Here is a 27,968-nt window from a genome sequence, read left to right as displayed (position 1 = left end):
AAAATTACAGTCGGAAATCTCGACCATCGTATATAAAATCTCGACCATCGTATATAAAATCTCGACTGCGGTATAAAGTTTAGAATATTCTCGATTATTGCTAATAATTCTCGACTACCGCTTATAAATCTCAATTTTTGTTCATTTATTCCGACTACCAAATAGAGTTATTCTCGAGTATCGTATAGTCTTTTGGACTATCGTGTATACAACTCAACTATCGCGTGTCAAACTCGATACGCTTTTGACCGCTTTGGCTTGCCATATTCATTTCCACGCATGAATTCACCTGTCAGTTTTTGACCAATATGAGACAAGATCATTGAAGCATAGCGAAATACTTTTGCGAAACAAAATAAATAAACAACTCATAGGTCTTTTCTGAGATAGACCCGAAGTCATGGAACGCAGGGCATTGTGGTCTAGATTCAGTACAAATAAACCCGCGAAAATGAATGCGGAAGGAGAAAAGTTTAACAAATGCGCTTTTTATCTTGGATAGAAACTTTTCTCAAATTAAAAATGAGGAACTGGGTGCTTTTCTTCAAAGACGAGGTATTCCCTTTCACGACAGAATAAAAAATGAGCGAATAATAATCGCTCAAGTAGCAAAGAATTTGGTTTTTCCTCCTCGGCCGGCACCAGAAGAGCTTCGAAAGAGCGTTGTTAACGACAAAGAAAATCTCTTATGGATAGAAAATGGCATCATCAAGCTTCCAGATCCAGAGAAATTACTCTTGGGATGGCAATCGAAACTCGATAATCTTCCCAATATTTCGGGTGTAGAAGTTATTGCTTACATTGACCAACGTAAGTTTAAAAGCGCGCGTACTTACTGCTGCCTTCCAAGTGTTTTTAGTGAGTGTATATTGACAAATTCTCAATTTAGATTCTTTCAATTTTAGGACTACAGCTATTCAGTATGAATGTTGACGCTGAGCGAGTATGCATGTAGCTGTCCTTGACTGTTTTCAATTCTTTAGTTTGAGTATTTCTTGCTGGTTTCATTTTTGATGCACTCTGGGGATCTTTTTTCATCAGCCATGGCCAGTATTTGCAGACAACATCTTCCCAAAAGTATGTTACTTTTCTAGGAATCATGTCCTGAATTTGAATATAATGAGCATAACCATACACTTCACCATAAAACATGTTGACTGCTCGTTGAGCAGTCCCATGTCGGCAGCCAGTAATGGTCAGCTCAGTCTCATCAAGACGCTTTTTTTTCTTGAGGGTGTTTCTTGCTGCATGCCAGTGGGACTCACCACAAGTGTTATTATCATTTTCCTTTTATAATAAATTGGACAATATAGTTAACACTAAGGCACAATTTACAAAGAGTAATACAAGTAATACAAAAGCTTTTATCATACATTAATTAATGCCATAGATTAATGTCATAACATACATTTGCCTAACAAAAAAGACATTGATATCTCTGTTTATCAATGGCAGGGACACAACTGCAATGGGAAAGAGTAAATTTATTTATAAACATAAAAGGGGATACCAACAAAACCAAGAGTAAAAAAAAACACTTACAGACTGATTTGCATTCTTGTAAACTTTGGCTAGATGATTATCAACTTTGTCATTGCTTAAAATGAATGTTTCACCATAATAGGAATCTCGTTTTCTCCTAAAAACATAAAAAAAAATTACTAAACAGGGTGGCAGGAGAGTAAAATTAAATTACAGTCATTTAAAAAGGAAAGGAATGGATGTTTTACCTCAAATTTAATTGCATAGTAAAAGATAATCATAACCTATAAGAAATTACTTACATGACTGTGTATAAGGAGGGAAAAAAAAACCAAGAAAATACTGGTCTATTATCAATTACAATTTGGAACATTAATTTAATACAACAAAATAGCTTATGGCTTTCAAAAAATAACAAAAACTTTCATCATTAGCCCTCCAAGTGAGAAGCGATGCATAAAAGATAAAAGAGGTGCAACTTTGAGATGCTACTTCACTGTTACCAACCACCTGGAAAGAAGGCCATTAATAATTGTTGTCCTTATTTAGGAGAAACAATTACATACATTAAATGCAAGTTAAATGACAGGTTTCTCACTCTCCAGCTGACTTGTAACGATACAACTTGGCATTGCTGTCCACATGGGCTGAGTGGTGATAGGTAGCACAGGCTGGGCATACCATAAAGTCCTTGAATTGTAGCAAATTAATCTCATGGTTGCAGGACTTCCATTCTTTAAATGCAGAGTCATTTATAACACCAGCCTAAGAATTAGATGTAAAAGATCAAAGAATAAAATAAACTGATAAATACATTTCATAATCTCTGCTGGGTATGTTTGCAATGCTTTTAACATACTGATTAGTTGATGGAGAGGCATTGACTAATTTGATTCCCTGTAAAAAAAGCTACATTTTGTTAAATGTATGAGTCAAGTTTAGGATACCAGGCGTCACTCTTGGATTAGGGGATGGAGATTCTAAAATCACACTCCTTTTAAAGGAAAAAAATATATTTAACAATTTTTGGTCTTTTTAGTAGAGGTCCTTACCAAAAAAGTGTTGGGATTTTTTTATTATGGAGTGGGTTGCTGGCTGGCTTGGGATGGAAAATGGCCACACAATTTAAATTTACATTTAAATTTTTTAACAAAAAAATGTTAAAGGTACAAAGCATTAACTATGTGAATATAAATTTAACCTTTTAAAAATATTTGAACAGAAATGACCATTTTGTACACTCAATAGCACTGTAACCTACCCTTCCTCTTAAAATAGAGAAATCTTCCAAAGATCTGAGAAAACCACTTTCAGATGATCCAGGGAGGTGCTATTGAAGTAAATCCCACTTGGTGAGAAGATCTTGAGAAAAGAGGTGTTGGGTATTTGCTAAATTAGCAGGCAAATACCCTTCACTCACAAGTTGATTTACATCGAGTGGATCAACGGAGTTTTGACAACAACTGCAGCAATAGACAGCGACATTTAAATCAAACGTTCCTATGGAATACACAATAATAAAAAAAAAACAGACAAAAATAGTTTATGTACCACTACAGACAAATGCAGTACGCACAACTTAACTGATGTGAATGGTAAATTGGTGTTAAAAAAATTGAAATTATAGGTAAAAATACTGTATCATTAGCAGTGACAACAATACATCCTTTGTCGGTGAAAGAGACTGGCACAAAGGAATCAACAGCCTTACATACAGCACATATATTGCAGACTGAATTGACACTATGTGGCAGACATTGCACTGTTAATTGAAAACAAGTAAGTAAAAGAAACACCTATTCTGTCAGTAATTCAAAATAAAAAGCAACAGTAATGAAAAAATTTCTTATCATATGAGGTGGATACATACAAATGGCAGGTACTACAACGAGGAACACCAGAACACCAACTAACAACTAGGTTAGTTTAGGGTTAGAACTAGGGTTACAACTGATGGTTAGTGGTTAACCCAATTAAAGGTTAGCGGCTGGTGTTTTGGGTGAGTAGGGTTTCACTTAGCTTTTTTAAGAGCATTCTGGGTTTTATGAGGTGTTCCTGATTTTAGTACATGCCCATACAAACTTCCAACTGAAATCATACCTTTCCACATACCCACATGAGGGTGTAATTACAGGTAATCTCTTTTAATAAATCTTAAGGCACGTCAGTAACCACTTGACCTTGTTTAAAATAAACAATGCCATGTTTTTGTATAATCCCTCTCTTGGAATTCCTCTTCTTTCATGTACACGAACCAACAGCCTTTAATGAGAGCCCTTTTAGGCAGGGCCTTCCCATATAGTCCACAATATATAGGGAGTAGCCCATCTGGAGGCAGTAACAAGAAGTAATGGTCATTTACAAATATGTAAACACAAACCCAAGAAATATATTGAAGATTTCAAAATAAAATATAATCATGTAAAATTTGGTTACATTTCAATATTCCACGTTATACTTACATACATACATCCATTAACATACATACTTTATTGACTTTTCCCGAGGGGGATTTTCAAAGACAATATTGTTATTTACATTAAAAATAAGAATGACTAAAATAAGGTTCCAACTTACCTACTGTTGTTAAGTTTCCTTCCCTGTCTAAAGACACTGATGGTGCCACACATTTAAGAAACCCTTCATGATAGATCTCTCTATCATGAAAAGGATTTCTTCTGTACACATCATTGTCACACTTTGCACACATAATCTCTTTCAAGCCACGCTGCCGACAACGGACAAGAGGTTGGTCTTTCTTGCAGTGTATACAAGGAACTGATGGTAGAAGGGGCTCCAACTCTAACAGCGACATCATAATTTGAGGTCTTTTGTTGGCCCAGCTTTTGCCTAGATCCTCAATCCTTGTAGTCCAACCCTTCTGGATTGTTGAAGGCTTGGTATAAGTCGCACATTCCTCAATAAGTTGATCTAAGTCTACAAAAATATTTGTATAAACATAACAAAACATAAAACACAACATATAACATAAAGCAAAGCAAAACAGACATGATATAACACAACACAACATAACATGTTTATTTCATAACTATAAGACATTACATTATTTAAATGTACATTTAGATCAAGAGGAAAAGATTTCTATCACCTTTGATAGTTGATGAGGGCATCACCAGAATTGACTATCAAGCGATAATTGTGAGCAAATAATTTTATTTGTTGTAGTATAAATCTCACGATCCTTCAAAACTGAGAAACAAAACTATCACATCTCCATGTGAGACACAAAATGCAACAGAAAGAAACAGCCACCATTTTGTAGACAATCACTACCCACTTTCTATCACAGAATAAAACTAGGCAGCAGGTAGCATGGCCAATCAGAGAAACGCATTCGTGATAGATAAATACACATAGACAAATTTTAAAAGTAAGTTTAGAGCCAAGGTTAATATAATAAATTCATTAAACTATTATAACAAAAGAGTAAAAATTGATGCAAGTAAATATTTTCATTTAAATGCATGCAATGAAAAAAAAACTATTTAGTTTGATCAAAACGCTAAATAAGCTTGACGAACGTATTCATGTAGCAGTACCATCTGAAAAATTGTCCGTACACAAGTCTTTAAATCCTCTGTAAGACTATCCAAGAAATCCAAATCGTGGGCAATTGGAGAAGCTAAAAATAAAATCGAATATAGTTAATGAGCAGAGGGGCAAAATTACTTTAGTGATTCCGATTGATTTATAACCTTTTACTTTTTTGGATTAACATCTAACTTGACATAACATGTCAACAACTAGACTCACCAGGAGCAGCCGTGGTAGTGCTGCTTGGTCGATATTTGGAGTACTTCGATTGTTCGGCTGTAATGGGGTTTCTGCTGAAAACGGTAATATGCGATTTCTTTTTCTTTTTTTCCGAGGCAAGTAGAGACTCTGCCTCAGCCACGACAGTCGCTAAATCAAGCTGTTTTTTTTTTTTTTTAAATTTTTCTCGCGTTGGAAATTGCCTAAGCGTTCAGCCATTTAGAACGCAAGCGCTTGTAAAAGTAAAGACTAAGAAATATGCGAGACAGCCACCATTTTGTTTTACACAACAAGCGCGAGAAATGGGACCTGGGTATGACGTACAGGAATGAACCGGAGAATGACCACAACCATCATTTTCGGACGTGTGGGAGGATGTGTTGACTATTCCAATACGTAAGACAAGTAAAAGACGAACTTCGGTGAAACGTTTAATATTGTTACAGATCCCGGAAGTTTTAGACGCGGACGTTTCGTTACCTAATAAAAAATGTAATTCTCACCTGCTAATTAATTCTCCCGTAGGTGAACATCCACCCAATTTTTCTTTGGGGTCCTCTAAAAGGAATAATTATCGTAGGCAGACACTGACAGCTCTACTGAGAGACGCTTATTCCGATTCTCGAGGGTGTCCGCTCATGAGAGAGTTGATGGCATGTTGCTTTATCTTATTTACAGGTTCATGAAAGGAAACAGGGTAAGTAGAAATATAGTTTATCGTCTTTTTTTCGAAGCAACGTTGCGTCGTATATTTATTTCTGAAGTCTCAAGATAATCAATGCGTTAGTACATGTGCTTCGGAAGGAAGAGCAACAGTCTTTTTAATTTTGAAAAGTGAAGGTCCACTAGAATTTTATTTGTTTCCAACTTGTGCCCTCGTAGTTCGGTTGGTAATAGCGCCTGGCCAGCGTCTAGGAAGGATTGGTTCAAGCCTCGTGAACGCTTAAATTTCTTCTTCCCTCTGTAACTTGTCCAGTTTAATTTTACTTGCGAGCAACATTTCGTCATTATACCTGATAAAACTCATTCCCTGGCATCAAAACAAAGGAGACTAAATTTCGACTAAATTTTGATACAGCGAAAGAAGCCCAGCTGAGGCGTTGGTCTCATCTTCGTTTTAGTTTTTAAATCATTTTACTCTGTTTGTTCCTCATTCGTATCCATAAATCGTCCTTTTTATCGCAGTCATTATTTTTTAACTTACCTCATGAACCAGTCCCACTAGGATTTGGATGGTACACTACATCAGCAAAAAAAATTTATGACTCAGTTTTTTGACAATCACCCTCATTAGAAACAGAAATCCCGAGTTGCTGATTTTTTTTTTTTTTTTTTAACCATGTATGTGTGTTCGTCTCTTTATAGTCAGCAGCATAACCTCCTAAAAAAAACAGATTGGTATCCTGGTAATTATGCATATAGTTGTCTGGTATGTCCGAATATTTCCAACGCCGACCAAAATAAAAGAAAAGTCATCGATTTTTGAAAAATAGATAGTGTTTTTATTATACTTCCCTAAGTTTTTTTTTTATGAGGTGCTGTTGATTACAGTTGTTGATATCATGAGATGTCTTTTAGCCACCGCATCATGTTCCAGTGTTGGCAAGAGACTCCATACCATACACTGACAATCTCTAAACTTGAAAAAATTGATGCAAAAGAAGAACGTAAGCTCGTATTAATACTTTTTAAAGAAGTTTAAAAACCTCTCTTCAGGTTATCTTATCACAGTATTTTAAGATCAAGGAAGATGGTTATTTCATGCGTTCCTTTCTCATTGTTATGTCAAATACCATTTCATTACCTGAACAAACTCACTCTAACAACATAATCATCGAAATTAATGTTATTTTTGGATAACTTCATCAAGTCTTTTTTTTTATTATTTTCTTGTAGACTTACGTCAATGTGAAGAAATACGATAACAGTTTGTACGGAACGATGTGTTCGATGTGTTGACGATTTTTTGTGTAGGAAAGCGTATACTAACTTCTAACGATAACTGAGTGTAAGATAGGAAGGATAGTTAAGATATGGCACGAAGAAAAACTCATTCCACCTGTAAAGTGATAGAATTCTAAATACATTCAATTTACCTTTGCCTTGCTGCTCTTCATCAAAAAGTAAAAGTACACGTCCTTGTGTTTTGAGTATCCTTTAAAACCATACATCTATCCTAATTACACAAAGTTGTTTTAATATTTGGAGCTCGATAGTTTTGATTTTCGATTCCCAACTGGATAAATTTTAATCTGGGTCTAGTAATGCCAGCTTCCTAGCTGTTCATGTCGACACAACAGTTAAAGTGTACTTTGTTCACATTGGGCGCCCCGACACCAATAGCTGCACACCTGATGATGGCAAACAGCCGAAAACGTTTGGTTTAAACATTTTAATAATTTTTTCTTAATCTTTTAGCCTTGTATTTAGAATATCCTTAATTAAGCGAACATTATGGACACTTGTTTCTTTAATGAAGACTGATAATTCAGTTTTCGCTTGGGTTATATGTAAATATGTTCTGTGTTATCAATGTTATTCAGGCGTGCACCAATTCACGCTGAGAAAGGCCTCTTGACAAACCTCAGCGTGATATTGATGCTACAAGTTATTTGCTCTTGCGAAGAGCTAACCCCGTTCGAAACATCAGCCATAGCCTCTTTTGCCAATTTGCATTATCAACACATCTGATACATGTATGTATCTTGTAATATCCTCTGTCAACGCAGCATTCAGGGGCGTAGCCAGGAGTTTTCAAAGGGGGGGGGGGGGGGATCACAGAGGCTACTCACTACTTAGACCGCTGCTCTCCAGCGTGTATCGGCGAGCTCAGTCGTATTATCGTGGCATGAAGGCCAATATTAACTAAATACAAGAGCCGTTGACGAAAATACTTTACAAAAAAAACAAATTTTAAAAAAGTGGGCTTTCAACAACTGAATATTGTAAGTTGTTTGTTCTAAAGAAGGCCTACCAAGGGGGGGGGTCACGGGCACCCCAGGACCCCCCTGGCTACGCCCTTGGCATTACGGTTACTTTTAAAAATTACCCTTCTATTCACATATTGTTTCAGTCTGACAGTCTCTTTGTTTAGGTATTAATCATAAAAATATCAGGTCCAGCAATGCATTCCTTTCTTGGAGGTGCTCTCTTCCTCTGGAAGCTGGTAGAGTTTTACAACACTTTGAACTGCAGGACGGTTCAACAACTCAACATCCGAGAGCATAGATTAGTGACCGAGTTTGGCTGCGTTTTCGTGCTGGTACCAGAATGTATCATGCCTGTCATTTGATGATGATAAATTACGATGAGCGTTTAATTATCGGTTTTCAATTTAGTTTGCCATTAGATTACATCAAAATCTTTCGGATGAAGGTACTTCTCAACATAAATTACTAAAATTTTTCAAGATCCTGTAGGTAGTCATCAAACCTTTCCTGTTTATTCAGGGGACAATTCAGTCCTAATTAACCTCTTATGATAGTCGGAGTGGCTCGCATTTCCAATAGTTTTTAAGGTCTTTTGAATGCCTTCAAACTAAACTTTAATGCTGTGACATACCATTCTAAACTAAGTTCACTTTTGTTTGATAATTTTTCCACGAGAGCTGTCGTAACGTAACTGCTTTGACAAACCTCATTCTTTCGCTTACGGAAACAAGACCTTTCTGTTTCCAAGTAACTATTGTGCCACTCACTTGGCTAAATTGCTCATTCAGCGAATTTTCGTCCCTTACTCCCGCGGAAAGGGATGATAACGTAAGGGGCTTAGTTTCCTCTACGTTTGTAGCGCAGCGACAAACATAGGACACACGTTAATCATCTCCTGCTCTCGACAAGAGAATTCATTAATTCTAGAGCTGTTGCATACGTTTGAGCCACATTTTACAATTGTAGGTTAGACTCGATGGCCCACATAGTGGAATATAAAGGGAAAATATATTCTCATTCAGAAATCTTGATAAAAAAAATTGTATTTACTTTTGGATTGATTTACCTTCCAGCCTCACAATAGAGTGCAGTTACACTAATCAAAGGATCATCTCTGAAGAAAAAAAGCATGCTGAAATGCAAATGAGACGTCTCAGAAATTGGAAGAAAAAACCGTACCTATTACTGGAGAATGATAAATTACTCTAAGATAAAACTTCGTATTAGATATTAGTGAGTTTAATTTCACTATTCAAGGGCGGAAACAACCGGCACGCGACGCTTGTCCACACATAAACACATACATAAACTTAATTTATACTCGAGTTTTTTAGAATAGCTGACGAGCTAATATCTTGGAGCTGAAACTACATAAAAGAAAGTAATGTATAAATATATATAAGCAAAATAATGATGATAATGATAAAAAAATAATAATAAACACATAAAAGTAAAGAAAGAAAAATATTATTTACAATTCTCGATCTTAAGTTTAAGTATGTCAAGCAAAGAAAGAATCTACATGAAGATAACATCCTGTATTTTGGTTTTAAAGTCTGCAAAGAAACTGATACAAAAAAAGTCTAAGTACATATTCCTGTTAGATTTTGTTTTGTCTGTGGTGCAATAGTTACTCAGCTCATTTCTAGTCCTGAACATACCTTTCATCTGCATATTAAGTATAAGAATGACTTAAAGTAGGTTATTTGATTGGGTGATACAAGTGTAATCACTTACTTATGTGTAAGCATTATAGAATTTATTATTTGATTTGAATAAGATGCCCTATTACAAAACATCTCATGGGATTTTTAGAACTGAATAAAAAGAAACTGTCGTGAATGATACCATTGCACGATTGAATTTGGCTCGCTCATTAGTGATAAGTTTGTGAGTAAAACTGCGCGTAGATTGACGTCACTAGTTACACTTCAGAAACGTGTGAAAAGAAATATCTTACAGAATCTGAAACTTTTTTTTAATCGTGAACATAGTAGCATGATAAGCGATGTGATTATTGTTCGTCAACATCTAATGATTGCCATTGCGGATCTTTGCAATTGAAATTTCCCATTATTTGCCCTTTGAAAATCCTAAATGACATATTTAGTTATTAGCCAATCTAAATTGACAGGGATAGTATCGAATTATCTAAACTTTAGTACTCCGGTTGCTTAAAAACCTTAAAAGCCTTCGCATAAAAGAAGATCAAACTACTCTGGATTCTCGAGTAACCTTTTTCAACATTTCTTTCTGTGAGAGTTTGAAAGAAATCTGCGAGACGGCACCTGTTCCTCTCGTGTCCAGAGGTTTACTTGCGGTGAAGAATCTTCATCATTCCTTTTGGTTACCACTGATAACTTTGAACTCGTTCGAACCATTCGAAAACTATTGATTCGGTGAACTTTGTTTGTATTGAAAATTCCAATTATCATCTCCTGGAAAAGCCTGCATTTCCATAATTTAATGATATTCCGTCCCCAGAGTTTTTATCTAGAATGGATTTACGTTTACCACTATTTTGCTACGCAAGTATAATATCTAAAGGTTCACAACGTCAATAGTAAGAGAAAAAAAAATCGGCAGCAAACTGAATTCAGATCGGCAGTGGCAGGATGTGGCAGACAAAGTAATAGGTCATCATAGTTGTTAATGATAGCTATAAAGGATAGGAGGTAGAGGGTGGCAGTCGATATTAGGATCACGCCCAGTCTTTCAGGTTTCCCCAGAGAGTTTGCTGGCAACAATGAACTCTCCTATTCTTTCAATATTTATAATTCCTTTGAGGAGAAATTTCTTGGAAATGTAATCAGCATGTTGTAGTATGTAATAGCTGTAGTGTTAACATATAAACTAGACATAATGTACGATGTATTTATCTTAAACTATTATTTCACAGTGCCTCCAAAAACTACTAATCCACCAGAGCCAAGGTCTCTGCTTGCCATTGGAGAAAACCACACTCTGACTTGTAAGGCATTTGGTGACCCTCTTCCGAAGATTACTTGGACAAAAGATGGTGTTCCTGTGGACAAGATTGATGTGACAGGTTACCACTTTCATCTAAACAATGTGAAGTTAGAGGATGTAGGATCATACAGATGTACGGCCAGTAACGGATATGGAGATGATGCCACTATTATCAGCATCGTTGGCATAAGATGTTATTAGTCTGTCCTGTATTATCGAAGCTGTTTATCTGATTACAATGCAGTTGTGAATTGGCCATGCTTTGATTTTAAACAAGCACAATGGTATCGTGATTTATGGTTGAATTTCAAAACAACACAATGGCGTGGAATTTTGCAAAATATAAAGAAAAAGCATTTGTACTTTCTCCTTCTGAGATATCAATACAATTTTTCTGTTTACAATGTCAAACCATCAAAGTCATTTCAAACACTCAAAGTTCACAACCTGCAACAGTTCTCAAACTGAAATAGTTCGGCTGTACGAATTGAAGTCTTGCCTGAGGTTTTCAAGTCTTAATTTGTAGTAAATGTTCCTAATTGTGGCTTATAAAAACACTGTTTTTCCACATGACAATTTAGAAAAAAAACTCAAGGCGTATGTTTTATGAATGAACGACGGCCAAATTCACAGGAACATGAAAATTGCTCGCGATGATAGCGCCGTAAAACTAGGCTGCAGTGACTGACATGGTCTTCCACTCAACGCATCGGATAGGATATTAAAGCAAACTCTTAGTTGTTGGGCTAGCTTCACTACGATGACCGAAATCGCCACGATAAGCAAGCCGAAATAGACCTCGACATGATCGTAGTCGCTCTTACACCATCATGATTTGCATGAACTTTAACAGTTATGCCAGTTTGGTTATATCTTCATATTTCCTGTTTTGTTCCATTTTTTTTTAAACACGAAACTATATATATTATACGAGTGAACGTGGACGGTCCATTTAGTTTGATCTTTAGGCATTTTCGTCCCTGGTCACTTTTCTCTGCAAAACTTTGTACCTCTATTGCTGCTTGCCGACTCTATTGTTGTAAAATAATGAAAAAAAAAAAAAGCTGGAGAGAAGTTCGGGAAATTGGCGGACATAGTGCAAATTGACAGATGGCGCGAAAGCTTTGGCTCAGCTCCGTGTTTTGTACTCATATAGAGCATGCTCTTTCAAAAAATTATATCGCGCGTTATATCCGAATTTTATCACAAATATAATTAACGTTAAGGTCAAAGCGTGAATTTCAATGAAAAACGGCAATTTCACCTGTTTCCAAAACATGCAGTAGGAACACTAGTCTTTTTTTTCTCACGAGTTCAAAATACTGATTTCATGTACATGTATCTATGGCTGGGTTTCATGATAAAAAGAACTTTGCTACTCCGTATTTTCGAAAATTACTGCTTTCAAACTCAAGTGGAAGCAAAGTTAAGAGGAAATTGGATATCCTGCATGATGCTTTCTGCCTTGCAATTTTTTTTATTTCATTCAAGCCTTACAGATATCGCGACAACTTTATAGTTAACTATTTCCTTCAAAAAAGTACCTTTTTTCCAATAACCTGCATGCATTTCAAGATCTGACTAAAAGTTTTGGAAAATGAAAGATAAAGTAATGGACTAATTTGATTTTAAAACTAAAGTGGAAAAAGTAGTATTTTTTATATTATTTTTATATTTTTTTCATTCTCTTCTTCATTTTGTAAGTAACGATTGTGAAATAAAGACAGTTGGAAAAACTTTACAAAGTGAAATTTGGAATTCAGCTTTGAGTAACCAACAGTCGGTGGAGTTCAAAACATTGCAGGCAAATTTGTCGTCAGAAGTAAGTATTTTTTATTGTTACCGGTTTTATTTTTGTCAGACAAGGGGAATTGGCAAATTTTTGATGTTTGAGCAAATACCCTGCAATTTTTCTTCCCGTACTGCTTGGGCTAACTTAGCCTGTTTTTAATTCTTTTATTGGGATGGCTGCCGAATGCAAAAATTTTTAAATATAAATAGAGAAATTGCTTTTAATCGCTCTGCATCCAGCAGTTTTCCTTAACTATAAGTCAAATCGGGGAGTGCGAAACAATAAAAAAATGCGTGTGCATTTTTGTAGCCTTTTTTATTTTCTTTATTTCAGGGGATTTTATGGATAAGAATATTCGTAACCATCGTTTACATGCAATAAAAATTTGCATACGAGGCGGGGCGGTAAATTGAAATACTTTGTTCAGTTATTACGCAGTAAGGCTTTGTCTTTGTGGCGGTATGAGGACACGAGCTCATTACGTCTATTGAGTGATGATAATTCCAGTGGGCAGATGATGAGTAGTTTTTTTTTTAGGCAGAGGGTGCATCTTTTACTTGCGCTATTGTTCTTGATACAAGGATGCACCATGAAATTAAGGGGTCAACGTTATTTTCTTTCAGAATGTTTGCTGAGTTCAGTAGAGTTTCTATGTAGATATATAAGATGTAATCAGTAATCTACCAAGCCACGGTCACACGTAAGGACAACAGCACCACTGAAACATACATCAGACTCACAGAAAACGAATTTAAAACTAGATACAGAAACCACATCGCATTATTCCGACACCGAAAACGCAGAAGCTCTACCGAACTCAGCAAACGCATCTGGATTCTTAAAGAAAATAACATTGACCACTTTGTTTCATGGCGCATCCTTTCATCAAGATCACCCCACAACAGCGCAAGCAAAAGCTGCAGCCTTTACCTTTATCAGTACATTACTCATCATCTGCCCACTTGAATTATCATCACTCATTTTTGTTCGATTTAAATTAAAATAACTCTTTCTTGTGTTTAAGGTTTCTAAGGTTTATGCCAAAAATCCAGCAAAACAACTGTACTCAGTGGGTCTTGTTTATTTCAGGTAAATGTCAATTTTAGAGTGCTCAGTGTAAACATATTTCAACAACTTTTTTCTTTAAGAGGGAAGATGAATTTAGGTAGCATCACATACTCTTGAGCTAGTTCAGGAATTACTTTCAGTTTACTGTTCACAGTGCATTGATGTGTATAAAAACATTTTGAGACTTGATAATGTTAAGTTTTAAGAAACTGAAGTTCGGTGGAATGACGTCATGCAAGAAATGACGTCAACCATTTGTCAATGTGCAAACAGCGTTGATCTGCAATTTTCTTGTTTACTAGTAGATTTGGTAGTGTTGTTGCTACAGTAAAGATGGAGTTTGGAAAATCTGTCACTGACCCTTTGAAACCAATGGAAGATGAAATCAAATTAAAGATGGGAAGCTTGGGGCATTCACAGTTCGCCGTGAACTTGCATTGAGTCCAAGTAAGGCCTGGTGTACTTAACAAGTAGATTCCATTTTGCCATATGTATGGAAGGTTTCAAACGTTCTCTGTTTAAACCTGTACTGTTTGAAGACTAACTCTTGTTAAATTAAAGTTACAGTACTTTACTTCTCATGCGCAAGAGAGCTCCTTTCTTTATCCTAGCTCTGAATTGGAAAACTTTGTGACAAGTGTTGTTTAGAAGAAATGGTTTTTCTTATTTAAAAAATCAGCCGTGTGTCTGTACTGTGTGACAAGTGTTGTTTAGAAGAAATGGTTTTTCTTATTTAAAAAATCAGCCGTGTGTCTGTACTGTGTGACAAGTGTTGTTTAGAAGAAATGGTTTTTCTTATTTAAAAAATCAGCCGTGTGTCTGTACTGTGTGACAAGTGTTGGTTAGAATAATGGTTTTTCTTATTTAAAAAATCAGCCGTGTGTCTGTACTGTGTGACAAGTGTTGGTTAGAATAAATGGTTTTTCTTATTTAAAAAATCAGCCGTGTGTCTGTACTCTCACAGACTATAAATAACAATGACTAACTTCAAAACAACTGGCATTCCGCAAATTGTGAAGTTTACTATAAGCGACCATCATTTCTTCATTATTACATGTGCATAAGCAATTTCCAGGGGCCATTTTCAGGTTCTTTAAGTAATGGTTATTTTTAGTTAAAAAGAATCTTGTACTGATTAATTAGAAGTGCAAGGTTGTTTTTGTCAATCACATTGAACATCCACATGTAAATGTTGCCCAATAGTAGTTGTTGTAGGATTTTTTAAAGGGGCACCCTGGCGAGACCATCCACAGTAGTTTGATATCTTTTTAAGGATGGTTTGTTTGCATCATATTTAATGTGCCCTCTAAGAGCTTTAAAAAAATTGACAGCAAAATGACGTCAACTTCAAGTAAAATATCTTTGCGATAAATAAAAGTAAAACAAATTCGTAACAGATGTTTCTAGAAAGCTACTTCTAATTCATGTAATTGGTTATACCATGTTCGTTGAGCCTGCATCGATAGCCGGCCCCATTTCGGGAAACATTTGTCGATTCCTTACATCGAAAAATATTAATTTGGCTTTCTTACCTCTCTTTTAGCTGATAAGATTGAAATGCTCTCTCTACAAGTACTCCATTACCCATCTCCTCTTCTTCAACAACATCAGAGGAACCACAAAATTCTTCAGCTGGCGCTCGCACCTCAGGATTGACACCAAGCGAATTATGGGGTATCACCGGAGGATGTACTGCATTTGTTCTCGTAGTCATCGTCATTATTGTAGTGTCCTGTATTTACTTTGTGACGAATAACAGTGGTGGCGCTTCAAAAGGTAAGCAAAAAAATTTAATTTTTAAAGGCTGTTTAACTTTTAAATATCAAATCACAGCATGCACCAGCAGTGCACATTCTCTTCCTTCATCTTAAATAACCACTACTGTTACAGAATACAGGGCCACTTGATTGATCTATTGATTTCACAACTTTTTTTTTTTAATTTTTAAGGTGGTAGGAAAAAATACAGTGAAGCTTATGGTTACTGTAGGTAGGTTAAGTATAAGCTATTGTTTTGACACTTGGCAGCAATAGCCAGTAACCTTGGCGCATGGCTGTTCATTTTAATATGTTTTTGGTTTATACAAGCATGTTTGTGATCATTATATCCTTAAATTGCCTTCCGATTTCTGGCTTTACATTACCCAGTGGAATTCAGATTGGACACCTTTGTCCATAATAGTTCTGGCATTATGTAGCAGTGAAAAATTAATGAATTTTCTGGGTATCATTTTCATTAGCAACAAAAATCCAGATTTATGTCTCTTTACCAGGTATACTTATGTTTACATTTTAGTAATATGCAGTATTATCCTCAAGAAGACCAAATTGATATCCAGGGAACATAATTTATTAGTGGGGAAAGCTTTGTTTAAAACTACATTAACCTCCTTTTCATGCTGCATGCATCTATACTTGAAAGTATAAATGTAACACATGAGGAAAGCGCTATGGAACTTTAACTTTTATGATTGATACCGACAATGAGTGGCAAAAGTCTTGGCACGCTGCATTGTTTTTTTATCTTTTCTCTTACTTTTATTGATCTTCTCCTCTCCCCAATTCGGATGTTGCGTGGTGTTTACAGAATGCTCACGTATATCAGGCAACATAGTTTGGGGGGAATTTCAAGTAACCTACAAAAGATTAATCTCAAGATTTCTATTCTTTACATTGAGTGGAAGGTTGTCGACCGCCCACTAAGTGGAGATGTGCCAAAGACCTTTGCCTTTCGTTGTAATTCGTATTGCTGCAATAAAGTTATTTTATCCAGCACTGTGCATTGCAAGTCATTGCCAGAAATTTGGGACACGATGGCGGCCGCGCGTGCGCATCATATACAGTAATGGCACTGAAAGTACTTAAGAACATGTATGGGGAAAAAGACCTTTTTGAAAAAATATTACTTACTATGCGGTAGATCCCTTGTGCACAGTTCGAAACATATTTAAAATGGACTAGCCGAGTTATTGACAAAGAAAAGAAGTACCAAATTCAACTCTAACCTTCTTCCTAAGGCATGTAATCCTGTGGTCAATTTCTACTCCTTTTCCCCATACATCTTCTTAAAATTCCCTCGGAGGTCATCTTGATATTCCACAAATACAGGGAGATCCCGGAGGAGAATGCATGGTGCACAGTTCGAAATGAGTTGTACGAAGCTTCCTTTCGCCCTATCTTTCGTAGTAGATTGATTCATCTACGCCAAAGTTCTTCCAAGAGCAATTGAATTTTATGAATTTTAGAAGCATCGAAGGAGCCGTGCCACCATTTTTAAAGTCCCCTTTGTTTACATGTTCATCGAAAAACGCTGCAAAAGTTGAGAGGAAAGTGATTTTCGTCGCCATGTTTTTTGTTTTCAAAATCCCCTAGTGTTTCTTGGGATAGCTAAGTCTCAGGCTACTCTCGTACAGATGCTTTATTCCCGAATTCATTCGGCAAAAGTTTCTTCACAACTTCCGGTTAAAAGTAGGGTTTAAAATGGCTGATTTGCTCAGCGAATACAAAAGGAAAGACATTGAATGGCAGTTAAAGCTAAGTTCTGAGTTTCCTTTAGAGTATGTGCGACGAGAAGCAGCCTCACAGTACGATTTTTTGTGCTGTGTGGAGATTCCTTTGCCCCTCTTACGAAAGTGGAGCGAGCTTCTTGAAATCACTTCCGGTACAGAAATCAATTACATAGACCTACTTAATGCGACCGTCGTGGATGGATGGTTTGCTTTGAAGCGTGAAAATGAACGAATGAACGAGCTGCTTCGAAAAAAATCAAGCTCAGCGAAGATTTCTTACAAGAAAACCTCGGGAAGAAAGAGAAAGGAATTGGACAGCAAAGCATATAGCCTCTGTGTTAGAAGGGGAGAGCTTGAGTCAATTGAATCATTGAAGTCTGAAGTTTTGCACAGCTACAAAGAGATCGAAGAATGGCGAGAAGCATACAGTGACTTAGAAAATGAGAAAAGGAAATTGTATGAAGAAATGAAGAAAGAAATTAACAAACTAGAAGAAGAGATAACAAACCTTACAGATGTCAACAAAGAGTTAGTTGATTACATTGGGGCCTTAGAACAAGAAGAATCCTTAAAATGCCAAGGAAAGAAGGTCACTGAAGTGGGCACAAAACAAAGAGGGAGAAAGCTTCGCCATTTAAAGAATAAAGTTCAGTGTGCTTTGTGGTTTTGTAAAAGCTTTGGGCTTGAATTAACTCAAGTAAAATTGCAAGATGAAAAAGGAGGAGCACACAGTTTGGACTGGGAACCCACCCCTTCACATGGAGCTTATGAAAATCTTCAGAAAGAGGAAAAGAAAAAAATTGAACAAGTCTTGTTTTTATTGGACAAATTCTGTGTGGGTGATGAAGTGTATCATGAGTTCACAATGATTACAGAAGACCTACCCAAATCCTATTTAGTAAAACAGTTGCGAGGTAACCTAAACAAAACATACCATATAGAACAAACACAGGGGAAGTATCCCGGAGCAAAAATAAATTTCACTGCTACACTTGAGGAACACATCAGAGAACTTCTTAACAACAAACCAGAGCTAAAAGATGATTGTATTCAAATCAAACTCAGTGGCGATGGTGCAAGAATGTCACGAACAACAAATTTTATGATGTTCTCATTTGCTCTTCTTCAAGGTAAAGACAGCGTCATGTCTTCAAAAAGCAACAGAACAGTTGCGATAATCAATGGTCCAGAAAAGTATGAAACAATGAAGACCTCACTCAAACACTTTTTCAAAGAAGTCAATGATCTTATAGAGAAAGGTCAAATAACAGTTGATGGCAAGGATATCAGTATAAAATTTTTCTTGGGTGGAGATATGAAATTTTTACTGATGGCAATGGGTATGAACTCAGCAACTGCTGACTATGCTTGTCTTTGGTGCAAAATACATAAAGATAATAGATGGGATACAACTAAACTTTCAAACTATTACAACCAAGAACCCCTACAGCGAACACTAGAGGAAATTAAGGCCCTCTGTAAATGCAAGGAGAACAATTATGGGTGCATTAACGAGCCTCTCCTGAACATTTCTCTGACGAATGTAATTGCAGATGAGCTCCATTTGCTATTACGAATTACTGACAAACTTTTACAAAATGTAATTGATGAAGTTCTTCAAAGGGATGCAGTTGAGGATTTTAACAAAAAAAGGGGAACACCCAAAGGAGTACATCTCACAAAGCTGGTCAACTGTATCAATACTCTTGGGATTTCCTTTTCTGTTTGGAATAAAAAAAATGCAAATGGCTCAGAGAGTCAAGTAAAAGAATTTACAAGTTTGCTTGGCTCTCAGAAAAAGAAATTGCTTAATGTACTGCCTTCTGAAATGAATCAATTCCTCTATCCAGAAACATGTGAAACAGTTCAACAAATATGGAAAGACTTTGAAGAATTATATAACATTATTACCGATTTAAACATAAGCAGTAATGACTCATTAGCAATTTTCACTAAAGCAAAGTCATGGATAAACCTTTTTTGTTCACTTCGAGGAAAGAGATCAGGGTATGAGAGACCCCGAGTGACACCATACATGCACATCATACCCTATCATATTCCATTTTTTATTGAAAAGCATGGAGGCTTCAAGAAATTTTCCGGGCAAGGTGTCGAGAAGAATAATGACGATGCCAAAAGGATACTATTTCAAAAGTCAAACAAATGGGAAGCTGCAAAGGACATTTTAAATACTGAGAGCAGACAATGGGAGCTACGACATCATGAAAGGGAGAAGGCAACTTACAAAAAACGAAATGTTGAATACTGGGAAGCTGGCATCAGCCAAAAGAGGAAAGAACAGCGGCTAATGTCAGCTCCCAGTAGCAGCCTGGATGAGGAAATGTGTGAAGAAAGCCCTACTGAAGACTACAACAAAATGACCCTTCCGCAGCTAAGGAAACTCATCAAAGAAAGAGGCTTGAAAGTGAAAAACCTTAGTAAATTAAAAAAGAAAGAACTTCCTACAATTATTGAAAAATCCTAACTTAACTTTAGAGAAAGGTTTAATCGTATAAAAGGCCCACAACTGAAACAGCTACTAATTAATTACATGATGAAGGGACCTTAACAAATTTGATTGATAGTTTCTCTATATATGCTCTTGGCATCTCCACAATTTTGTCACCAACTTTTTCATAAGATTTGGGTGACAATGTCAGGTATTTCCGTACTTTAACAGGAAATCTAACCATAATGCCATCTCCGTGACTATCAAAAATGCAACTCCAGTTAATTGGGAGTTTACATTTGTTAAAGTCAGTCTCTTCTAAGAGAGTCCAGTTTTTCTCTGCTGCTGTTCTTCCTTTTCCACAAAACAAATACTTGAAAACATCATGTCGAAACTCTAAAGAGACTTTCTGCTCAGGACCCTTGTGTTTAAGTGCTTCCAGTAGAGCAAATCTCATTCTGTCGATGCAGCTCTGTACAATGTCTCCTTCAGGTCTTGGAGAATCAAAGTTCCTGGAAAAAGAAATAAGCATTAATAGATTTAAACCAAACATTTGGAGCATGCAAGCGTAAATTACAGACTTACATTAACATGCATGAATCCAGTATTATATGAAAGCAAATGACAGAAGGTTCAAGAATGTTTGATAATGCAATATGTACTACATGTACTTCTTAGGTACAGTTATGTAACAAAATTCATTAATAAAATCCATATTAAATTTTCATGAATTACCTCAACAGAAGGGGGGAAAGGTTTTCTTCTGGTTCCCAAGTATTTTCAAAGGTACTGTAGCCTTTCCATTTTACGAGGAATTTTTTTCCCTGACAAAAAGATATCTAATTAGTTTTATGAACTTAAACTTATTTCAATTGATAAGCAGAATGCCTTACCTCCGAGTCTTCCCGATTTGCTATCAAGCGCTCAGCTTCATATGTCCCGAGATTTTTTCCACGGCACCTCTTTTTCCTTTTTCTCTCAGGAAATAATATATCGGAGGAACTTAAATTATGGAGGATATAGTAGGAAACACGTTCTCGCTCAGATCGGGTAGCAATGGCCGCCATCTTGTTTTTCAGTGAAATGCGATACACCGCTGACTCAAACCCAGGGGCTCAAAATGTCCCCGATTTCTGGTGATGCAAATATTACTTTTTAAACGCAATTGCTTTTCTTAAACTTGTGCACCGTTAAGCTTTGATAGCAAGTATATCTATCTTACTGCCGTATGAATAGTCAAACCATTGGTGAACGCTGATGTTTTTAAACGACAAAAGCCTATTATTCCTTTAGATTTGACTGAGTGAATGGGTTATTGGAACAAAATAGGTTGTGTTGATTGATTTACATCGTCTTTAAAAATTAAACGTCAAAAATCACTTTTGGGCGAAATGCTTTTTGGAGTACCATTTATAAGAAGTATTTGCTCCTCGCCATGATACTATATAAGAAAATTCTTTACTTGACGAGGGAATTCCGCATTAAATTGCACGTGAAAACCGATATCGCACGAATCGCGTGTCAAGTAATGAATTTTCCTTGATTCGTATAATTGAATAAAAATAAGAGAAAAGGAAAAGAAAACAGCATTCTTTGTAGTTGTCATATAAACGTGGATGCGAAATAACATCACTTACCCTTGATTTCAACTCGTAATTCTTTACTTTGTCTGTTGGAAATTTTGTCACGCTTTCTCCATTTTTTTTTTCGATGCATTTGAACAACAAAGAACGAGTTCTTGAAAAGGGACGCCTCCAATAGGGATATACTATTATGTCAGATTCGCCGCGATCTGGTAACCAATATTTCGACATTTCCAACTTTGTAAGGAACAGTAGCTATAGGAAAGGTATACTTGCAATAAGGAGAAGATAGTTAAAATAAATGCTTGAAACAAAGCACGTAAAACAATCAGTCCGATTGTGTGCCTCTAATCGTAAAATAAAAATGCAGAGCTACCTTTGTCTTATGAACATTCTGATGATGCGATAATAATATACTGGAATAAATTATACAATTTGCGTAAGCTAGTTGGATTGCCTGTTTGTTTTATTGGACCAAGCTATAAAACGTAAAAGTTTCGCCTGTCGTTTCCCACAAGTATTGACTACTGGACGGGTCGAATCAGGGCTTATCATTTTGTGCATTGTCTGTCTCATTGCTATTCTCATAGCTGTAATTTGCGGCATAAAAAAAACAGTGAACTTTGTTGACTCTGGGATGCTTCAGCGCCAATAGCTGCACCCGGGCTCGAACGGTATTCTGCTTGGGCGATGTAACCGGAAAAAAAAACATATGTATTGACAGCTTGACAATGGCAATCAACAGGATGTCTACAGCTTGCATGGAACTGTATGTGCCATGAAAATTGGGGATGGCCTCTAGAGGTCATCTACAGTACAAGTGCATTCACACAAGTGTTCATGGGTTAAGAGTGTCTGTTATCATAGGTGAGAACTAAGAGCTAAGTGTGAATTCAGAAGCAATTGCAAGATGTTTAAATAGCCGCGTCGATTAAATAAACTGGGGCTTTGGGAACGTCTTCGCTGAACGAATCTGTGCTCGTGAAATGAGAGAATGGCCTCCACTATCGACAGATTCATAGGTGAGGACTTTTTTTCTTCAGCACGCACCTGCAGACGGTCGATAATTATTCCTAAAGTCGGGAATGTTTGGACAATGAGATAAGTTCATAGTTAACGTTGTTAAGACTCGCGGACATTTTAGACGTGCGTCCGTAAGAAATCAACTTGAAGATATTAGGGTTTGTAACTGTTTCCCTTCCACGGTTTCAAATTTAAGTTGTCGTTTTCCTTTGAGTCCTTTGGTGGTCCAATTAAACGCAGTTGGTAGAAAGCTCTTTACTAGAAATTCTATTACAAGGAATTTCGTCAAGTGAATTGAATTGATGATGGTTAGATAAATAATTAAATAGGAGAGATAATCAATATTTCAGTGAATAGACAGTTGTAAAAAAGCAACCGCAAATATACGTGAGGATGTTGATAAATAAATTACCTTGAGGAATGTAATACAGATCTGATAATAAAAGTATATCAACAATAGATACATATATCAGTCACTGTTTACGTGGACGTGCAGATGAACATTCGACTTGAAATAATTTTCCACGTTATTTTTCCTTGTTGCAACTAATCTGAATGGAGAAAATTGCACTCCTTTTGGATTCTTATCTTTCATCTCTTGGAGGAAAAACCAAAAGGTTACGTCATCCCTTGCTGTTTTAACATCTACCATAGGTGTAGCCTCTATTGTGTGTTTAAGTCCATCTGGACCTCTCATCACAGGGAAGCTTTCGTATCCTGTGTTAGTAAGTCTCTCGGTCCAATCTAATTATAATATTTTTAAAACCTTGCCTCTAAGAGCGACGGGGTCTTTCTTGGTTCTCGGTATTGAGATTAGTTTGGAATATTCGAATATTATTTTTTTTTTCTCAGTTCGTCAGTGGGCGATATTCTACAAACCCTCCAATCTGATTGGTTCCGAGAGCGGGCAGTATTCTCCCCATCCGCTCACAGCGGGCGGTATCCGTTTCGCCTCGAGTCACTTTGCAGAACATCTCAAGCTTCGTTACAGATTTTCCCAAATATATCTCGTTTTGCCGGCCGGGCAGAATGTTTGAGCAAAGACTTCGGTCACGACCTTTTGGCGATAAATAATATTCATTCTTTCTTCTCTCTCGCTCTCAAATCACAACGGTTTTTCTGCAAAAATTGATTTCGAAATAAATTTTGAGGTACTGAATTTGTTTTCAAAACGATTGAAACGCGGCCTAAAAACAACTTTTTATTACCGGGGCCCAGCCCAAGGCCGGCACCGCCGGGTCATAAAATGCAGGCGGTTTCCGTCGTTTTTTCAACGTTATATTGTTAGGGATATATCGCTGACTTGAGATATATCACTGGCTCGTTACTTTTGCGAGTGCTCGCTGGCTCGGTAAAGCGTTCATGTTAGGTCCATATCATGTCCCAATAACTAATGCGCCTTAATACCAAGTATTATTACATTCATGTATGTAGCACGATATGTCCTATATAACCTTGTTCTATCAGTTACCTTTGTTCTCCCTCATTAACCCACGTCTACCCTAATTTACCAATGTTCTACTACGTTCACCCGCATATACCCTTGATTAACCATGTTCTACCACGTTCACCCTCATCTACCCTAGTTAACCCATGTTCTACAACATTTACCCACATCTACCCTTGTTTAGCCATGTTCTACCACGTTCACCCTAATCTACCCTAGTTAACCCATGTTCTACCACGTTTACCCCCATCTACCCTTGTTTAACCATGTTCTACAATCAGATACAATGAAATATATGAAGTTCATATATTTTGAACTGCGGTATTAGATTTATCACTTTCATGGGTTTATTACGAATCAACTCAACGACCTGTTCCTAGTTGGTTTGTTAGCTCAATTGGTATAGCGCTGCACTAGTATCGCAGAGGTCAGTGGTTCGAATCCCGTACAGGCCTGATTTTTTTTTTTTTTTTTTTTTTTTTCAGGTCTGATTTTCGCTATTGCTTAAATAGCGCTATCTACTGCGAGGATCGTGTATCATATGTATCTAATACCGCAGTTCAAAATATATGAACTTCATATATATCATTGTATCTGATTTATCACTTTCACGGGTTTATTGCGAATCAACTCAACATTTTGCTCCCAGTTGGCTTGTTAGCTCAATTGGTAGAGCGCTGCACTAGTATCGCAGAGGTCAGTGGTTCGAATCCCGTACAGGCCTGATTTTTTTTTTCAGGTCTGATTTTCGCTATTGCTTAAATAGCGCTATCTACTGCGAGGATCGTGTATCATATGCATGTTCTACAATATTCACCCTCATCTACCCTAGGTCACCCATGTTCTACCACGTTCACCCTCATCTACCCTAGTTAACCCATGTTCTACCACCACGTTCACCCTCATCTACTCTAGTTAACCCATGTTCTACCACGTTCACCCTCATCTACCCTAGTTAACCCATGTTCTACCACGTTCACCCTCATCTACCCTAGTTAACCCATGTTCTACCACGTTCACCCTCATCTAGCCTAGTTAACCCATGTTCTACCACGTTCACCCTCATCTACCCTAGTTAACCCATGTTCTACCACGTTCACCCTCATCTACCCTAGTTAACCCATGTTCTATCACGTTTACTCCCATCTACCCTTGTTTAGCCATTTTCTCCCACGTTCACCCTCATCTACCTTAATTAACCCATGTTCGGCCACTTTTACCCCCATCTACCCTTGTTTAGCCATGTTCTCCTACGTTCTCCCTCATCTACCCTAGTTAACCCATGTTCTACCACGTTTACACCCATCTACCCTTGTTCAGCCATGTTCCACCACGTTTACCCTCATCTACCCTAGTTAACCCATGTTCTACCACGTTTACCCCCATATACACTTGTTTAGCCATGTTGTACCACGTTCACCCTCATCTACCCTAGTTAACCCATGTTCTACCACGTTTACCCCCATCTACCCTTGTTTAGCCATGTTCTACCACGTTCACCCTCATCTGTCCTTGTCTTCCTTTCAGTCGTTTTTAGGATGGTCACTCGACCCTCCTCCCCACGAACGGCTGCTCACGAGAGGGTTACATTCCTTTTCCTAATTAAGCCTTTTTTAACCAGGATGTATCCCCCTCTTACACATGTTAATTACAAGTCGGAAGGAGTGAAGATCTTTTTAAGATAATTTTTAAACATGCTTGTCCCTACGTTAATACATCTAGTTACAAACACTGCGCACAACAAAGTTTAAACATGTTCAAATGCATTTTTAATGAAATCATTACTGCAGATAGGGGTTGCTCATTGCTCTCATCTTCAGGAGGAAAATAAAGGAAACTTTATTTACTGAGGAGAACGGATTCAGGTGATTGGAAAGCAAGCCACAGATGTTTGGGTCCTGAACAAGTCGATCCGCATTGATGATACCGGAAGAGTCATTCCAAGGGATTCACAGAATTACATCCGTTTGGATGATAGATCCCTTCCTGTTTTGACCGGAATAACAAGTATGTTACTCAGGACTTACATGCATAATGTACGCAAAGGTACCTTTTACACAAATAAAGGCATATGTCGTTCTATCGGCGCAATATTATACCCATGTATGCATTGCCACCAGAAAAATCTTAAATCTAGATAATGAAGAAAATCTGAAGATGAGTAGTAATCTTAACATAACATATACATGCACTTAAAATAGTAACAGCAACGAAATAATTGCATTTGTTCTCATTCTTGTGATGTTGTACCCATTGATGACGGGGAAGCTCTGCAGAATCTTATTTTGGCTGAACAAAATCTGCTGGCTAATAATATCCCTCAAGGTCTTATGACCATCACATGTGTCGCCATTGGGGCCAATTATGACCTTGTCGTCAAGAAGTTCGGTGGATGTGCTCTACCTGTCTTATTTGGAGCCCCACAGTCTGCCAAAACGACGGCACTAAAAGCTGCTCTTTCTGTTGTTGGCAATACAGATATTGTACTAGGTATGTCGTGCTCTATTTTTTCTTTTACACTGCATTCGTCCCAGTGGGGAAGTTTTATCAATGAATAGCCAAAGGAGGAGTCTCAGAGGACTGTTCCCTAGTCAGCATGGAAGATTAATTGATGGGTACTAGGTAGTATGTGGTTTCATAGAAAAATAAAATTTTAATCCATTCAAACCACAGACCAAAATCACAAACATTTAATTCTAAATCTTTGATCTAAAGCTCTATGGTCTCGCATATGCAGGTGCCATCTGAGACAATGACGACATTAAAGTTGATAGTTTTCCAGGTTTACTTAGGTTGTAGGAGATGTGTGCTTTCCATTAATCTGTATTGAATACTTTATTTTTAAGAAATGACTTTCAAGGCGATAATGGATCCCGTTTGCAAGACATCCATTCCATTTGGTTGGGATGATTGTGAAAAAAGTGCGACAATGAAGCAACTTGCAATAGCCCTCTTTAACCAAGTAAGCCTTCAATTTGTATCTTAACTATTTCAATGGGTTTCCCTATTTTTGGTGGTTTCTTGTTCTATATTTGATTTGGGATATTACACTTTAATATGTTCTTTTTTAAATGTTGAGACAAGTGTAGATTCTTTAGTATTATCAAATGGCTAGATTATTAATAATAATATTAAATATTTATCAAGGGTGGCACCAAGAGTTACCGACGGGAGAAAAATTCCTAGAACATTCCCCATCATGACAACAAATGTTGACGGAAGAACACCCAAGTAAGAAAAAAATGTTGTACATACATGCTCATAATAAACACTGCATTGCCACACAATTGAATAGAGCTCTCTTTGCGAGCTCATTGTCTCGCTCGAAGGTTTTTAGCCGAGTAGCATTCATCTGCCAAGAAACGAGCGCAAGATTGAAAATTCCGGTTACATTTTACAAGAATAGGGAAGTTTTTTGATTCGCTTTCAATTCAACAACTGTGGTCTTTACTAAAAGCAGTTATTCACTTCAGTTTCATGTTATTTCAGCACGGTAGCACCTATATATGAATATAAACCATTGCTGCTCACCACAGTAATTAGTAGGGAGCAACGTGCGCGCTTCGTTATAATTTTGTAACATTAAAGTATATCATGAATTCTCGCTTTCAATTGCCTTTTACAAGCAGAAACACTGAAATATTTCTTATCTACCAATGTAAACTTCAAACTGGGAAATTTCAGAAATTTTTATTAATATATACATGTTCCGGGAAATCTAATCTCTTTTTTATACGTTTTTATATCCTGCAAGAAACGTCAGTGCATCTTTGTTATTATAAAATTACTGTAAATTGGAAAACGAATTCCATGGAAAAAAGGGGAAGAAACCATTTCTTTTACAACTTTGCTGTGAGGTGAGATCACAGTGATTTAATCATCGCTGTTCTCAAAGTCCATATCTGCACAAACGATGTGACCAAAGGAAGTTTTTGTCCACTG

The 27,968-nt window shown here is 36.9% G+C and overlaps 4 protein-coding genes across 10 annotated transcripts; 2 read left to right on the top strand and 2 right to left on the bottom strand.

Moving 5' to 3' along the window:
• The first annotated feature begins 455 nt into the window (after positions 1–455).
• LOC148726938 (uncharacterized) lies at positions 456–1,040 on the top strand. Its single transcript, XM_088727996.1, has 2 exons — positions 456–810; positions 906–1,040. Exons 1-2 carry the CDS (start codon positions 456–458, stop codon positions 953–955), a joined length of 405 nt encoding a protein of 134 aa, XP_088584122.1. The 3' UTR covers positions 956–1,040.
• Positions 805–15,684, bottom strand: LOC111346880 (uncharacterized). Of its 6 annotated transcripts, none has more exons than XM_088727962.1 (9): positions 15,549–15,684; positions 5,257–11,211; positions 5,043–5,125; positions 4,060–4,419; positions 3,583–3,810; positions 2,744–2,982; positions 2,049–2,247; positions 1,543–1,639; positions 1,274–1,463 (listed from the first exon to the last, which is right to left on the bottom strand). In XM_088727962.1, exons 7-9 carry the CDS (start codon positions 2,159–2,161, stop codon positions 1,446–1,448), a joined length of 228 nt encoding a protein of 75 aa, XP_088584088.1. In that variant the 5' UTR covers positions 2,162–2,247; positions 2,744–2,982; positions 3,583–3,810; positions 4,060–4,419; positions 5,043–5,125; positions 5,257–11,211; positions 15,549–15,684; the 3' UTR covers positions 1,274–1,445. The 6 variants fall into 6 exon arrangements, 4 of the variants coding, with proteins under 4 accessions (XP_088584086.1, XP_088584087.1, XP_088584088.1 ...); XM_088727963.1 differs by having other exon boundaries at positions 2,081–2,247; XM_088727960.1 differs by lacking the exon at positions 15,549–15,684 and having other exon boundaries at positions 805–1,287; positions 5,257–6,203.
• Positions 11,049–27,968, top strand: LOC111334837 (uncharacterized). Its single transcript, XM_088726406.1, is given in 9 exon segments — positions 11,049–11,356; positions 12,861–12,978; positions 13,973–14,037; positions 14,322–14,403; positions 14,406–14,473; positions 15,590–15,792; positions 15,966–16,005; positions 25,817–26,033; positions 26,873–27,968. Coding segments are annotated over 8 exon segments (888 nt in total). The 3' UTR covers positions 25,821–26,033; positions 26,873–27,968.
• On the bottom strand, positions 19,577–21,802 carry LOC148726937 (histone-lysine N-methyltransferase SUV39H1-A-like). Of its 2 annotated transcripts, none has more exons than XM_088727944.1 (3): positions 21,611–21,802; positions 20,709–20,797; positions 19,577–20,485 (listed from the first exon to the last, which is right to left on the bottom strand). In XM_088727944.1, the coding sequence occupies exons 1-3, from the start codon at positions 21,785–21,787 to the stop codon at positions 20,068–20,070; spliced, it is 684 nt and encodes a 227-aa protein (XP_088584070.1). In that variant the 5' UTR covers positions 21,788–21,802; the 3' UTR covers positions 19,577–20,067. The 2 variants fall into 2 exon arrangements, with proteins under 2 accessions (XP_088584070.1, XP_088584071.1); XM_088727945.1 differs by lacking the exon at positions 21,611–21,802 and adding an exon at positions 20,867–21,090.

The sequence above is a fragment of the Stylophora pistillata genome, chromosome 7, assembly GCF_964205215.1.
Source record: "Stylophora pistillata chromosome 7, jaStyPist1.2, whole genome shotgun sequence".
Lineage (NCBI taxonomy): Eukaryota > Metazoa > Cnidaria > Anthozoa > Scleractinia > Pocilloporidae > Stylophora > Stylophora pistillata.
This window is presented reverse-complemented; position numbering and strand designations above follow the sequence as displayed.